We start from the raw sequence: 16,757 nt of genomic DNA on the forward strand, positions 1-16,757 counted from the left end.
AAATCATTACCTATGCTGAACAACCCCCATGTCCTCCAGCGATTTTGGAATCACCATTTTTCCCAGCCACTTCTCCTTCTCATTCATCCACATATCACATGAATCTATTTCTCCAAGAAGTGTGTAATATGCCAGAGTATCTTGAAGATTTTGGGAACGCAGGTCAGCGAGAGATGCCAGATCAGAGTAGAGAGCCTTCAGTTTTTGAAGTCGACTGTCTATCTCAGGGGACGTTTTGTATTCCTCCGGAAAGGTTTGAACTTGCTGGCTAAGACCTTCCAAAACTTTCCTGTTCAACATGATGTTGTCTAGAAGATCTTTATGTTTCTTTACTAGCACATTGGTGGAATATTCATCATGACCAATGTCATCTGTTTGCATGATGCGGTATGAATCCTGCAGTCTTGCAGCCAGATCATCAGCATCAACCTGAAACTGGAAAAAGTTTTCAGTGTCTTGTAACACTTTGAGGCGGAAAGCTGCTAAATCTTTCAGTTGTGCCCACTCTTCTTCAACATTGTCGATCCGTTTTTGGATATTAGGCGTGGCGGGATGCTTGTTAGCAATTAAATTCTCTCCATCTTTGATGACAACTTGTATATTAGATTCAAGGCCTTTGAGTTCATCTTCAAAAGTCTTATGTTTTCTTTGTAGAATGGAAATGGTGGTGAGATCTTTTCCAAAGTCCATAGAAGTATAAATTTGTTCTTTCTCCTTTATCCATCTTTCTAGCTCATCCATGTGCCCAAAGAACTTCCACATATGTCTACACTGCAGAAGTTGATCCTTCCGATGTGCTGCCATTGCAACAAGATCTTGATAGCACAATTCTAGATGGTGAACTCTGTCTTCTATCAGCTGTGGATCACACGGCTTGTACCCTAGAATATACAACGGTATTGGGTTAATATCAGTGCTATGGTATTTAAAAAGCAATTGGGTTGACTTTGTTTTACTTTATTCTCCAATTTCAGAATAGACTGGGACTATACCAAGTTGTTTTTAATTGTAAAGCTATTTGAATGAGTTAGGGGCTATAAAACATCTTTATATTGGGGCAGATATCTATACTGAATTCATCCATTCGGCAGCTCTTGCCACATAGTTTGCAAAATAGCTCAGGCAGACAGTGCAGTGGGAGGGAATCCCTGCCTATCTCCGGATTCTCGATGAATAAGTGTCACTGTTCTTTCCTTGACACTCCAAAATACTGGGTGCATTGAGTAGGCCATAGCAGTGTTAAGCCCCCAGAATTGTGATTCAGAAGTATGTGCAGTGGATGCACACATAGTGCTAAAAACATTACACGTTTTAGGAAATCAAGGGTTTTTATAAGTGATTTACTAATACTATATATAGCCAGGGTGTTTATCTGGTAGACAAAAAAAACTCGAAGAAGTCACCAGGGTGTGTACATGGTGGACACCCAACCAGCAGAAGCAGCCAGGGTGTTTATATGGTGGACATCCAACCATAAAAAGCTGCCAGGGTGTGTATATGGTGGACACCCAACCAGAAGAGGCAGCTGGGTGTGTATATGGTGGACACCCAACCAGAAGAGGCAGCCAGGGTGTGTGTATATAGTGGACACCCAATCACAAGAAGCAGCTAGAGTGTTTATATGGAAGATATATAAAAACACCCTGGCTGCTTCTTATGATTGGGTTTCCACCATGTACCCCCCCTGGCTGCTTCTTCTGATTGGGTGTCCACCATATACACACCCTGGCAGCTTTTTCTGGTTGGGTGTCCACCATGTACCCACCCTGGCTGCTTCTTCTGATTGGATGTCCACCATATACACACCCTAGATGCTTCTTCTGGTTGGCTGTCCACCATATACACACACAGGCAACTTTTTCTGGTTGGGTGTCCACCATGTACCCACCCTGGCTGCTTCTTCTGATTGGATGTCCACCATATACACACCCTAGATGCTTCTTCTGGTTGGCTGTCCACCATATACACACACAGGCAACTTTTTCTGGTTGGATGTCCACTATATAGACACCCTCGCTGCTTCTTCTGGTTGGGTGTCCACCATATACACACCATGGCTACTTCTTCCATTTTTTTTGTTTCTGTCAGATAAACACCCTGGCTGCTTCTTGAGATTTAATAAGTCTTGTTCTCCGCTAATGTTACTACATTGATTGAGATAGGGAGAGCTTTTCACCTACCTTCTCCAGTGACAAACTTCTGCATAGCTGTTTTGTAAGACTTCGCTTTTACCTCCTGTGCTGCTATGTCAGCTTCAGTTAATACATGTTTTTGAAGCAAATATTCCACTTCATTCAGGTGTTTACCAAAGTCTGGTGATAAAAGCCCAATCTAAAAGATGAAAGTATTCAATATAAATATTGGCATTGTGTAAAGCTAACCACACATGTAAAGAAGCATGTGAAATAAATGTTCTGGCCAATTGAACATTACTGCTATGGTAGGCCTGAAGTGAATGTCCACCCTAGAACAACATTTTTTTTTTTTTTTTAATCTAAATAATCCACAAATCAGGACATGAATGTTGGACCCAAAATCGACATGGTGTTAAAAGGTGGGGATTCCCTTTAATGGTTACTGAAAGAAAACGAAATGTCAAAGAGGGCCTTCATATTTGGTTTAAACCCAATCCTTTCTATTGAAAGTAATGTACTATCTCTTACCTTCATTTCATCCATCCAAGTAACAGTATGTAGCATGTCTTCGAAAAGACATTGAAGCTCAAGATTCATGTTGAGTCTTTGTCGCCTGTCATGTAGGCGCTCAAGGAGATATTGCCAGAGGCGTACAATGTTGTCCTTTCTGGCATTAATCCTCTTTATGTCATGATAATTCTCATTCTCCAGTTCTTTGGCTACATTGACTATTGCCTGAATTCGCCCTTCGTAAGCAAAGATGTCTGTCTCAATAGCTTCATGCTTTTTCTTGGCTGCTTCCACCGAAGGCAAATCACAACCAAAATTATCCTGTGGTAAACAACAAGATGGCAGTAAAAACCTATAAGTATCTTGCAATGATGCAGTAAAGCAGAAAAAATACCACGATAACATTTTTGACTGCATGTTGTTCAATGATTGTAGTGATAATGCAACATTCACTGATAATCATTCCAACCACGCAAATAGATTGGCTGCATTATCGGTAAATCTTTGCCTACTTTAATGGATCTCTACTGTTATGGAGGAAGATCATCATTACATGGCTGTATGCCATTAGCTTTGTTGACATCTGGAATCATCATATCAAATTATTATTTTAATACTAAAATAATTCTATATGAAGGAAGAGCAAAGGTGCAAAACTAATCTTATGATATAAGGTATCAACTTAGGGACCAAGATTAAGGTAGAAATCAAAGCTTGGTCAATCTTTTGGGAGATTAAGAATGTAGCAGGGAAATTTTTGCTCAGTACATTTAGTAATAGAAAAGTATGGGCATTTTTCAAATAAAAATGATGTTAAGATCTGAATCCAATGAGTATCCAAATGCATATTCATAGGATGGTTCATGTTATGCCTCCTGGGAATTTCCAAGCCTTCCAAAGTCCGAATTTCATCGGTAATTTATGCATCAAAAGGCACATAAAGAAGCATTAAAGGCTATGTACACCTTTGGAAGAATTTGTTTTCTGTTAAATCAATGTGTTGTGTGTTTTTAAGAAATTTTCAAATGAACTTTTATTTAAAAATATATATATTTTTTACGATATACTTTCTATGTATCCTGTATACATAGAGGCTTTGTCGTTCTCTCTCAGCTGAATCCGTCAGTTCAGCTGAACTGACAGCATGACTAAGAGCGGGTCCTGTGGGTCTCTGAGACACAGGATACAGCTAATATCGATCCCATCTAATTTCAGAACTTCAATGTGATCGGTTTTAGCAGGATCCTGTGTGTCAGAGACATGCAGGACCTGATCTCAACTGAACCATCAGTTCAGCTGCACTGACGAATTCGTCTGAGAGAGAACGATACAGCTTCTACATAGCAGCTGTATCGTAAAAAGTGAAACCATTTTTTAATAAAAGTTTGAATTAGAAAATTGCTTAAAAACACATTAACACATTGATTTAATAAAAATAATTTAAAAAATTCCTTCCAAAGGCGTAGATAGGCTGTAAGGAACTGAATTTTCTTGATTTGTATATGACCCTTGATGCCGTATATGGTACAATGTGTAAGTGCTTTGTAGGTTTTACAAATAGGTCTCTTCAAACTGAGCATTAAAAATGTTTGTCTTGTCTTGTGCTTGTTTGCCCCCATTTAATTTCCATTCTTCACACTCTTGTTTGATAACATGGCGAGATCACGCTGTGCTGTGTGAGTAAGTCCCATAGAAACTTTACCGAAGTGTCGGGAGTGTGAATTGACATTGCAGCCTGGCTGGAGGTGTGAGTAAGTGACAGCACAGTGTGATCTCACGAGATCATGCTGTGCTGCGAGTACTGCTAAAAATTAATGTAGAGAAGTGTATGACGCTGATTGGTCACTGATTGGTCAGCGTCATACACTCCTCTGTACAACACCCAGTTGGTAAAAAGGTAAAAAAACGCCCAGTTGTCTATTAAGAAACTAATTAGCATAAATCTAAAATTGTGCATAACTTGCTCAAAATTGATTGTTTTTCAAAATAAAAACCACTGTTGTTATCTACATTACAGCGCCGATCAGATTATGTAGGAGACAGGGCACTTATAATGTGGTGACAGAGCCTCTTTAAAGATCCAGATCCAAATCTGCGAACCAAATTTGAACATGGAGTATATAACAAAAATGTACCACAATTAGTGGTCAGTTAAATTTGAAAAATTTTCAATTTGTATAATATATACACAATAGGACTAAAACTATGAATGCTTGCCCGTAATATCATGGTATCATGTAAAAGCTGTAATATAAACTGTTCAGACCAGTAGCTGTATAAATATATAAAATGTCTCTTCTTGAATAAAGTTGTATACCTGAGAAATGAGATGCTGATTTTCAGCCACCCACGCTTCTCTCATTGCTGCTTTGCGATCTAAACGTTTGGCCAACTGTTCCAGCTTCTCCTGTCTAATCAGCTCATTCCTTAGTGCTGTCTCACGTTCATGTTCTGCCTTTTCAAGTCGACCCCATGCCTGTATTTCAGAGTGTAAAACTGTGACAGCTGAAAACTTTCCAGATGGGTCATATCATAGTTTATATTATTATTTGAGAAAAGAGGTCTCGTAATTTTTCCTAGACATGCAGAAGACTATGCTATGAGAAGCTTAGACGTGGCGCACCACCACAAGGCATCATGGAAAGATATAGTGGTGGATAAGGGGACAGAACAATATTTGTAAGAACAATCTAACACAGACTTATTGTATACTGTGTAAAAAAGATAAGTGAATTCATATGCCCAATTTAAAGGGATCGTTCAGGATTAAGATTAGCTTTTTTTTTATTTCAGAAACAGCGCCACTCTTGTCCATGGGCTGTATTTTGTATTGCAGCTATTTACCATTCAAATGAATACCAGACACAGCCCATGGACAAGAATGGCACTGTCTCTGAAAAATGCACAACCTTATACTCTTTCAGCTCCCTGGACAATGACTATTTACTGACGTCGCCTAGCAACGCTCGCGTAATTACGGGTGCACACACGTAGTCACCCGTAATTACGGGAGCCCCATAGACTTCTATGGGCTGCCCGTGCCTTAATTACGGCCTGAAATAGGACATGTTCTATCTTTTTCAACGGCACGGGCACCTTCCCGTAAGCAAACGGGGAGGTACCCGTGGCCAATAGAAGTCTATGGGCCCGTAATTATGGGCCGTAATTTACGGGAGTTTTTACGGTCGTGTGCATGGGGCCTTACTCTGGACAATACCGTTAAATTACACGGATTTGCTAATAGATGTGCCATCCACTCACCATTAGGATATACAGTATTGGGTAAATTGATTTGTATTTGTGATTTGAATTAGATAAATAATTGTAGCAAAATACATGGCAAAATGTATTCACCCATTGTATTCTATGGGCTAACTGGCAGATTGGGGTTTTTGTCTAATCAGATGGATCAATTCTCTCATCTGTTGTGTAAAAATACTTCTGTGTACTGTATAATTAATGGGAATAGTTTAAATATTGCCACTATAGATTGTAAAAATCACATGAATACAGCCAAAAAAGCAGATAGACAAAATATAATTCATTTCTTCCATTTCTGTTTTCATCACATATTGTCTCACCCTATTGATGTCGGACACAAGCTGGCCATCCGGAGGTATATACACCTTCTGATTATTCTCTCTCATTCTGGATTGTATAGTGAACAGTCGAACTTCTAGTTCACCTTTTTCTTTAAATCTGTGAATTAAATTGTCAGTTTTATGTTACTTTTATTTGCCATCAGTATAAACTAGGCAAAAAAAACACCCAGTTCCATCACCCAGTTCACTGTAGTGAAATGTTGGGTGATATTTGACCCTTCCCACAGTCCAGTTACAGATCTAGTGTAACGTCCGTGGTCGCTGACCACGAACTCCTCCCATCCTGTCGACGCCATTCTCTCCAGAGATGTCTGCACATGCGACCGTTCTGTTCTGCAGTGACCACTAGGGTGCGCTCGCAAGCTCAGTCCAGCCTTAAGGAGCCAGAGCACACACGTGTGAGATTGAGCTGATTGCTCCCAGATACCCTGGACTATAAGAAGGGCTCTGCCCCTCCCTGCATTGTCTGAGCGTTGTTGTCGTTACCTAAGTTTGTCTCTGCAAATGGTCTCCTAAGTGTCTCCAGTTCCCTGTGTTCCCCGTTCCTGCTACCTTTAACCTGTATCCCATGTTATCCTGGTCCAAGTGCCGTATTGAGTTGGAGTCGTGCTGCGCTGAGTACCTCGCCTGTGATGCTTCACCACACCTGGTGCCTGCCTGCTGCCTAGTCCCATCCAAGCCTGTCTTGCTACTGTCTGAAGCTAACACAGGTACACCTATATGAACTATAGACTTTGGCCTGTGTCCTGTTGGCCAGCTGCCATACCGTTAAGGCGGTACGGCCCAGTGGGTCCACCCACCCTTCGTGACATCTAGTAACCTTGTCTAGCAGTGAACTTACTTTGGAGGTTTCTCTACGGTTCTGTATGCACTGAATGACTGTAGCTGTTGTTGAACACCCAGCAAAGAATTCGCAAACTTCCAGTTTGTAAGAGCGATGATGGTTTGTTCAATCCATGTCAGTAGATCTGAAGTAAGTCTTTCATATTCATCTATCATCTTGTCTGTTTCCATAACATTATCCAGAACCTAAAGGAGAAACATGCATATCATTACGGAGTCTATGCAGAGAACGTAGTGAGTATATGCCAAGATTTTACAGAAAAACAAATTTATTGTCATCCCTGGGGACCTTTTTCTCAGCTAATAATCTGACTGCCAGTCGCTGGGCAGCAGTGTACTGCTGTCAGTGCCCTAGAGAAGGGCATTTGGCACCTCAATAGTAAGACCTGCCTCAAAGTTTGAGTACAGCTGATTTAAACAGAATAAAATATCTGTGATGTGGATAAAGCTGATCCAGATTGTGACTGATCCAGATTGTGACTGCTTGAGAGGAACATATCAAAATGGAATTTTGCATGAGATGACATTTACAAATTCTGTAATAAGAAGAAATCCTGAGGCTTCATCACTATATTTGGATCCCCTAAGACATGATCAGCATAGGCAGTGAGTACGATTGAGCTGCTGCCGTGGCTACATTTATTCAATGAGAAACTTCGAAAAACATGAAGACAACCCTTGTCCATATGCCCTATTGGGGCATATAGACATCATAGAGGAAGGTCCCCCGCTTGGGACACCCTCTATGAACGAGCAGTTCCTGTTCTGGTGGGCACGAGCCGTCCTTGTATAAAAAAAAAAGACAGCCATTCATCTGAATGACCACTATGTAGTACTACATTTTCCCTGTAGTGGCCACTACAATGGAAAAGATTGGATGGCCACAGAGCTAGACCTGGGGTGATTAGTTTATCGCCCCAGGGGCCTCATACCACAAGAGGTTGTTTCTGACGAGATCATCTCTTTAATGGAGTGATGTAATGAAGAGACAGTAGCAGTTCTATTGGCAGAATACACTCAAAATAAAATAATGACAGCTATGAATATGTTAGGTTCTACCAACTATGTATAAGCTACATAATGTGGACCAGATTAATATACCATTTTATTTATTCAGTTACTACCTCCATTTCCATCAAATAATACAAATATTTATGAACTTTATGTATAAAATTAGGAATAAAAATAAAATGTGACTAAAGTGTGCTCAGTCATAATTTGGTATATCCATACATAATTGTAAAGGGAAGATCTCTTTTTTTGCCCAGCTTTAAAGCATCTTATCTTCATCCCAGGGGCGGACATACAATTGCACAGGGGCCCAGTAGGTTAGGGGTCCACTGTCACCTTATAGCAACCTTCTTCTGTCTGGCTTTTTATGGCTAACAATTACTAATGGACTGCTAGAGAGACGTAAGGGGTCCATATACTGTTCTTGCACAGGGGCCCCCATCTGTCTGTGTCCGCCACTGCTCCATCCTACAAATCTTACTGCAGTTTAGGGTTACTTTGGTTACTTGCAGTACCACTTTTGAACACAACAGTAAAACGGTGGCATCAGTCAAAAACACTGATGTTTAAGATGCAATAAATGTAGAATGAAGCATCGTTTGAAACTACCAAACTCCTAATACTAATAATCAAAACAAACTCTACAGAATACCCTATCCTAGAATATAGATTTTAGTACCTCTTAAATGACATAAATGTCTCTCTTAAGTCTTACCTTGCCAATTCGTTTCCCTTCCACAGCCAAAACCTTCATTTTAGAGAAATAATGATAATAGGCCACCACATATGTTATAATGGATTTCTCATCTGGATTTTCAGTATAGACATCTGCAACAAAAAAGTTTAAGATAATTTGTGTAACATACAAAACACAAAAATGTTACATAAGAAACAATATTTGTTTTTTATGTAGAGGTGCAAGGATAGTGGTAGGGTAAGGGTAGGAGAATGAGGCTGAATTGGTATCCCAAGAAATGCTTATTGGCATTAAGCCATCATTTATTTTATGAAGAAAAGGATGTACTTAAAGGATATGGCTTTGGGACAATGGTTGGCACACGTAAAGAATCCTTGGATTGGAGAAAATAAAGACTCTTGTAAAATAATCCTAATTAGCCGAGGAATGTTTAGCTGGATCCCTCAGGGTGGTATGATGGATTAAATGCCATATAGTAGCTATTCATGTTACAACAGTAGTAGGGTACTTCCTTAGTAAACTCTACAATGGGTTCATTGGCACCAGCCAGCCCCCACATAGCACACACTTAAGCTGCATAATATTGTATGATGCCATTGACTGCTTTAATGTTTGACAGCAACTACTACCCCAGGTAACAATTCGGAGAGGTATAAATATTGTTCTTCTATTGTAAGCCATGTTCACACACTGTGGTTGTGGAGAGGTGGCTCCATACATTTATTAAGGTGCGGTGGAGGGTGGTAGATCTCAAATATAGGACAATAAAGACTTCCTTTATAGTTCTGCTGTCTTTTGGATCTGTTCCTGGCTGCCCTATAAGGCTGTGTTCACACAGAGTTTTTTGCAGGAGAAAAATTCCTCCTGCAAAAACTGCTCCAGACGGTTTTTGCACAGTGGTTTGACAAAAACTCGTCAAAACACTCGTCGAGGCATTTTTTTCCTCTTTCTGACTGATTGAAATGAGGTTTTGGAGGTGGAAACCTCCTCAAGATGGGTCATGACGCTTCTTTTTACCGCGACGCGTTTTTTTTACTCGCGGTAAAAAAACTCGTCCAACTCCCATTGAAATCAATGGGAGGCATTTTCGGGCGGTTTTTGAGGAGTTTTGCGGCGCGGTTTCCACGTCAAAAAAACTCTGTGTGAACAGGGCCTAAGACATATAGTGACCACCCAAAGTTTTTTTTAGTAACAAACAATTATCTTCTATGTTTGAAGCTGGCCACACACGGTTAGATCTCGCAGTGACCTGGTCCTTCCCTTTTCACATAAACAAAGGAAATATTGGATGACCCTACCCACTCCTGTTGGCGCATTGGCAGTGTATGGTCGGCAATGTATTACCAACCATGATATATTTGGCCATGTAAAGCTGCATTCATTGAGTGCAGAAACACAACATTTTCTCTAAAAAACACAAAAAAAATCATCAAAACGATCTATACACATGTGGTTATTGAATGGGCTATGACATAGAGCACCAAAGGTTGGGCAGCAGTCCTGCCCATAACATCAATAACTCTTAGTCTTCAAAAAATAATGTTATTATTTTATGCAAAAAATATTTTGATATAAAAATGCAATAAAATAATTCATTATTTCATTCTTATAGCTGCAAACATTAGAGCCGAGAAAGAGGGTACAAGCAGGATTTAGCCCTATGTCATCTAAACCCAGCCCCCACCTTTAGACTGTTGGCAGGTAGATTATTCTTAATACAATGAATAACATTGTGACACAATTCTTTACATTGGACTAAAGAGTTAATTAAGGCAAAGTGAAACTTTGCGTAACATATAGAACAGTGCATACTCCAAGTAGATACATATTCCTTCACAGGAAGAACTTAAATGTAACTTACCCTCCGGATCTAGGAGTTGTGTTATACCGAGTCGTCTATCAGCCACGCTAAATGCATTTTCCAAGTTATACTTTGTATTTGATTTCTTCAGTTTTTCAAAGTTGATCAGATCAGGCCTAATAGGAAAGCATCTTAGTTGTTAGTGTATCACAATGTTCAGGGCAGCAGTTGAACTGTTTCTCCCTGAACCTGTCTTATACTTTTTGATAACCTAGGGAACTAAGAAAACATGGAAAATCTTGGCATATACAATGCATACCACTTTTTATAGCGTACTGGTATTCTGCTCATAAATGTCCAGGAAAGATAGTTCCAAATAACAAGCATGTCATGTTACTGTTAAGGAGAGACATCATATGCCCAAGGACATATCTAGTAATCACGGGGACCACACAGCAAACCTGCAGCTGGATACCCCTCAACTTGCTTAGTAATAGTTCATCCACATTATAGGGGCTCTAGACAACCCCTGTCCATATGCCCTTATTCGGGCATATGTACATCATAGATGGGGTCCCCCACTTGGGGCCACACACAAAGATTGGTGAACCAAGCCCATCTATGTATTACATGCTTGTCCACTGGAGGAGAAACATATGACAAGAGGGAGCGGCTATCTATAGAGAAGGGCTTAATGAGACAACCCCTTTAAACCCCTGGGCCATCTCTTTATCCCCAATCTAGAGACATCTTCCTACCTCAATATATACTGTAAATTCTACAAGAAACAAGGGGTACATCTCACATCATTATCTTACCTGTGTTTGTGGATGAGGGCATTGAAAGCCAATCCATCCTTCCAGCTGGATGTAAAGTTGGTGACATTGACGTTTGTATATCTATAATAAACATATTTTATCAGTAACATCCATCATCCAGTTAAACAGTCCGTATATTTGCTTTCCTCTTTTTCTTACCCTTGGACTAGTAGAAAAAACGTGTTAGCTTTCTAAAAATCTCAATTATTTGGAATCAAAAAGAACTTATTAATTTAAATTATTCCTGATTTTGAAAGAGGTTCAACCTCTAACTTGTTTTCGATTTTTTTCTTCTCACCCTTTTCTAAATGAGGAAACTTCAAGTATATATTGATCTGGGTATTATCTGTTCACTAGGCAGAACAGAGAATATATATAGACAGACTGAATGACCACTTTATTACAGACACCTGCCCTTTTACTATTGGAGCTTCTCAGTATGAAAATTAGACACGGGACCCCGGAGTGCAGCATAAAATGAAGCAAACAAGTTTTCCGTGGATCAGTTTGGTTGTGATTCCACATTAGAATGGGAAAATCGAACGATCTGACTTCAAACGAGACATGGTCTTCTGTGCTAGAATAGCCGGGGCGAGTATTTAGAAAACTGCCAACCTTGTGGGGTTTTCTGGTGCAACGGTATCAAGAATAAACCCGAGAATGGTGTGATTGAGAAAACAAATCCAACAAAGGGGATCCTGTGGACATCAACAACTTACGATGAATGAGGTCAAAGGAGGATGTCAAGAGTCGTTACGACAATCAGTCGGTAAACAGGCAAGAAAATTTCAGCTGAATACAACGCTGGTGCTCCAATTAACGTGTCTGAACGCACAACTCGTCGTTTGTTAGCACGGATGATCTATAACTGCAGACAACCAGTTCAAGTGCCATTTCTGTCTAAGGAAAACAGAAAGACAAGGATCCAGTGGGCAAAAGAGAGCAAAAATTGGATCACTGAGCAGTGGGAAATCATTGCCTGGTCAGATGAATCCAGATTTCTGTTGCACCATGCCGATGGGGGGGTCAGAATTTGGCACAAGCAGAATGAATCGATTAACCCTTCCTGTCAGCTGTAAACAGTTTAGGCTGGCAGAGGTGGAGTAACTGTGGCAAATGTTTTCTTGGCCCATCATGGGTCCTGTGATACCTGTGGGTGGATGCTTGAAAAGTAAGGCTTACCTAAGCATTTTGGCAGACCAAGTTCACACCTAAATAGCAGCGGTTTACCCTATGGCTAAAGGACACTTTAACGGTAACTGCGAGAAGCTATCCTGTCCACATGGTACAATATTCCTGCATAGCTACTTCAACATCTAGTGGAATCTATGCCAAGACAAATTACTGTGGTTCTGTAAGCCAAAGGAGGCCCAACGCGCTACTAAATGAGTGTCCCTAATAAAGTGGTCATTCATTGTACTGTATATATAGCAGCTAAAATGTATCTCCTGACCTAAGAATCTACACATTACTATTCATCGCACATTAAACATACATTAGGTGGACATGACCCCATATAAGGGTTTTGCACTAATAGAACATGGGGTTAAATCGGGTGGACAGATGTAGAAATAGAAATTGTGCTAACATTGAGAGCAGTTTACATTGACTGTGGCAGATAGAAGCCATGTCCATGCTCACCACTCAAAGTACGGAGCTGTTTATATTGATTTCTATAAAATATATACACCGGCATTGACTTCTCCTCGCTCTAAGTCATTGAAAGACACTATACAGCAAAATTGTAACACATTTTATATATTGTGAGCACTGTATGAGCCCCATGTTCTATTAGTGTAGAATCTTTTTATATTCTTATATGAAATAGATTCGTTTTCCATGGCTCGCTCCCAAAGGTAGCTGTCATGTGATTGCCTATCATATATATTACTATTGAATAAATATTTAAGTATTACTGTATATATGACATATACTCCATATTCATACTCACCCAGCTGTCTTCATTTGGCACCAGAGCAGTAAAGCGTCTTTAGCAGATCGAGTCTCACTGCCTTTTGTCTCCACAAGGATGTCTTGCATCTACATTAATAGAAACCAAAGACATTGTATAGGTTACTTCTATCTTCAGGACTTAAACAAATACTGTGCCAGATGGTTTGGTGTCAGATCATATCTTGACATGTAATTAATGGAGCAGTCAAATGATGCAAATATTAATTTTGACATTTGACATTTTCAGTGCTACCTGTAATGATGATTGCAGAAATGTAGTCAAATAATACATACCTGGAATCGTAATATAATGGTCCAGATGAGTCCAAGTATTAATCTATGATTACCATTGACAATGTCATGGGGACCAATATTTTCAAGATGGACTTTCTGTTCTCTGAGAAAATGAAGGGCCTTGTCTACATTTTCTAAGCAGTGGATTCTCATCCTTCCTTTAGTCCGTCTTGGCTGAAAAAAATAACAACAAAGAAACCACAACCTTCAATACACGTATTATTATACAGTATTAGAAAAACTGTTTCATTTTACTACTGAAAAAATTGACATTATTCAAATGTTCCTGTCTAACGTGAGGCGCAAAGGGAATTTCCAGTAATTTTATTTTGTCAAAACTCTGTGTTTGGATAACCCAGGGTGAGGATCTGGGTCTTGAGGCAGGTACTGTTACCGTTCCGTAAAGTTTTTGTTTTTTTCACGGAAACAATAGCGCAGTCGACAGAACTATTGTTTCTGTAAAAAAAAAAAACTGAACATTTACGGAACGGAAGCAAACTGAAAAGGAAGCATTACCATTGAAATCAATGGTAATACAAACGGAAGCGATAGTTTCCGTTCAGCTTTCCGTTCATCTGTCCCTCTGATGGAAATGTTGAACGGAACAGATGAATGGAACCCGGACACTGATGTGAACAGGCCCTAACAAACTGGCAAATGGGATAGGTACAGAAAAAAATAGCCAAAGTATATGAAAGCATAAGGCAAGACCAAAAAAGAGGACAGATTTGAAACAGGGAACCTTTTAAGTAAAAGTTTGTGGGCAACCCTAGAGAATCTAGTTATCGTCATTACATTTTATCGTCTTGTCTTATAAATATACAATATTACTCACTTTAGTGGATATTACCACCTAACAGAAGGAGCATTATGGGAGACAAATGTCTACCATTAAACAATACTTCAATGGGTTAAAAACTTTTCCCTAGCGTTACCAAAATGTCACAAGTGGTTGGAAAGTGAGTGAATAATGTACAATAAGGCTTCATGCACACGGCAGAGCCCTGTCCTAGGTGTCGGTAAGGGGGAACACAGAGTTCCTGCAGCTCTGCACCCCGTGTGCTGCTGTATCGTGTCAGTAATACAGTATCCAATGGAGCACACCACCATATGAAATTGTATGCATCGTATGAAATCGGGGGTATACAGACGTACAGTATGGCCCCATAGTTTACTATGGGTGCCTGATTAAGGAGGTACAAATTCTGTATTGTTCTGCTCCAGTGGCTAAACTAGTGGCTTCGGCTCAATTTCAGATGACCTAGACTGACAAACAAAAAGGACTACAGAGTAATTATAGTAGGGAGGGCCGAGACAGCACTCCACGTGGGAGAACTGTGTCTCTGTTTAATGGTGGTGAAGAATTAGTATAACAAAATCATGTACTCATAGTATATAGAGCTATCTTACTATATAAATAATTCATTCAATGCTATATATTTTACAGATTCTGTAGACAATGATGGGCGCATATACAGCGCCACTTTGGTGAATTGAGGCCCAGGAGCTTCATGAGTCTGGAATACTTACCAGTTGCTCCCCTGAAAGCACCTCTAGGAGTTTTATCAGCATCCTTCCATCTCTTAGGTCCAAATAGAGGTCAGAAATACGACAGCTCACAAGTGCCAGATGTGAGTTCACCCATTTTGTAAATGTCTTCTTTTGCACGACTTCACGTTCATCTGAAATACACGACATGCAAACTAAATTTCAATTCGGGCAATATTTAAAAATAATACAAGTCAATGGAATTGTTGCATTATATATAGAAAAGTGGTGCTACACAGGCAATGCTCAGCTCTCCTGGCAGAGAGCATTGTTGTTTGGCACTGCGGTGCAATGTGGCTTTTGAAGGGACGCTGTGCCCGGAACGGCATAAAAGCACACTACGGCTAGAACTGTATTAGGATTGAATGCTGTAAATGGCACTGTAACACACACCTCAGCTCCTGCAGAACCTCATTTTGAAACAGAAAGTGGTTATTTTCTTTTACCAATAATTTACCTAAAAGAGTATCTGCACTTTCTGCAAACCTTTGTTCAAAGAGACAAATAAAAAGTTTGGATTGGTGGGGGTCTGGGTGTCGAGACCCCCAGGGATGACCAAACGAAGGAACAGTAGCACTCAGCAGAGCTCCCTGCATCTCCAGCTGTGATCCGCGCTCCCTGATAGGCTGAAGACAGCTCACATAGACGACTTCAGCCTAACAAAAGGTGCCAATCACAGCCGAAAGCACAGGGTGCTCAGCTGAGCGCCTCTGCACCTTCATTTCAGCGTCGGTCGGGGCCTCAGCACCCGGACCCCACAGATCAAAACTTTTAATATGTCTCTATGACATATCAAAAGTTTGCTGAAAGTGCAGAAACTCTTAAGCTGCTGCTCATCCTTCGGTTTTTCAGCAGCTAAGGTGTGTAATATAAGAAATATTGTACCCCCTATTATAAATTATTAACAATAATAAAAGTCACCTCAGAGCTCCATGATCTGTATAAAAACACATGCTTTTATATGGTCAGGGAACTCTTTGGTGTCTTTTAATATCTATATAATTTACAGTAGGAGTCCATTATATATTTCTTGATTCATATTGAAATGATCCTGGTAATGATTTAAGGCCAGTAGAGATCAACCTTTCCCCTGACAATAGCAGTAGAACATGGCTGCAAATCCTGAAAAAACATTCAGAAAAATGGGCACAGCGCCATGAAAGTTACAGCTCTATAATAAAGATGTCTTCTCGTAGCCCAGGCAACTTTGACTCCCATTACTAAAGGGAGCAATTAGGATAGTAACACTATATCAGGGAAATGCACTTCTCTAATATTTTCATGTAGGGGGCGCTTACAATGTTACCTGCAAGGGCTTTAATTCTTGATCTTTCAAACATGCGAGCAGAACTGTTATCATTGTCCAGGTCATCTTCTGTTGCCTCCCAGCGGGAGTTCACCGAGTATTGCTGCTCAATTTCCACGTTGTCAAAATCGGTAGTCTGCATTTTCTTGTTCTGGTGTTTGGCTACTTTCCAATATCAATTGTTCATTCCTGTAAAATAAGTAACAGATAAGTGAAGACATTTGTACATCACAATTGAT

General features: G+C 40.0%; 1 protein-coding gene across 1 annotated transcript in view; it reads right to left on the reverse strand.

Moving 5' to 3' along the window:
* LOC142664805 (spectrin beta chain, erythrocytic-like) overlaps positions 1 to 16,757 on the reverse strand; it is a 77,681-nt gene that overhangs the window by 38,870 nt on the left and 22,054 nt on the right. Inside the window, exons 2-14 of the mRNA XM_075844142.1 lie at positions 16,519 to 16,707; positions 15,195 to 15,346; positions 13,665 to 13,838; positions 13,369 to 13,457; positions 11,418 to 11,498; positions 10,660 to 10,775; positions 8,817 to 8,929; positions 7,089 to 7,276; positions 6,227 to 6,344; positions 4,963 to 5,121; positions 2,664 to 2,966; positions 2,181 to 2,331; positions 11 to 881 (exon numbers count right to left, since the gene is read on the reverse strand). Of these exons, the coding sequence (XP_075700257.1) occupies positions 11 to 881; positions 2,181 to 2,331; positions 2,664 to 2,966; positions 4,963 to 5,121; positions 6,227 to 6,344; positions 7,089 to 7,276; positions 8,817 to 8,929; positions 10,660 to 10,775; positions 11,418 to 11,498; positions 13,369 to 13,457; positions 13,665 to 13,838; positions 15,195 to 15,346; positions 16,519 to 16,660 (2,657 nt within the window). The 5' untranslated portion in view covers positions 16,661 to 16,707. The remainder of the gene's footprint in view (positions 1 to 10; positions 882 to 2,180; positions 2,332 to 2,663; positions 2,967 to 4,962; positions 5,122 to 6,226; positions 6,345 to 7,088; positions 7,277 to 8,816; positions 8,930 to 10,659; positions 10,776 to 11,417; positions 11,499 to 13,368; positions 13,458 to 13,664; positions 13,839 to 15,194; positions 15,347 to 16,518; positions 16,708 to 16,757) is intronic.

Source organism: Rhinoderma darwinii, chromosome 12 (assembly GCF_050947455.1).
Source record: "Rhinoderma darwinii isolate aRhiDar2 chromosome 12, aRhiDar2.hap1, whole genome shotgun sequence".
Taxonomy (NCBI): Eukaryota; Metazoa; Chordata; class Amphibia; order Anura; family Rhinodermatidae; genus Rhinoderma; species Rhinoderma darwinii.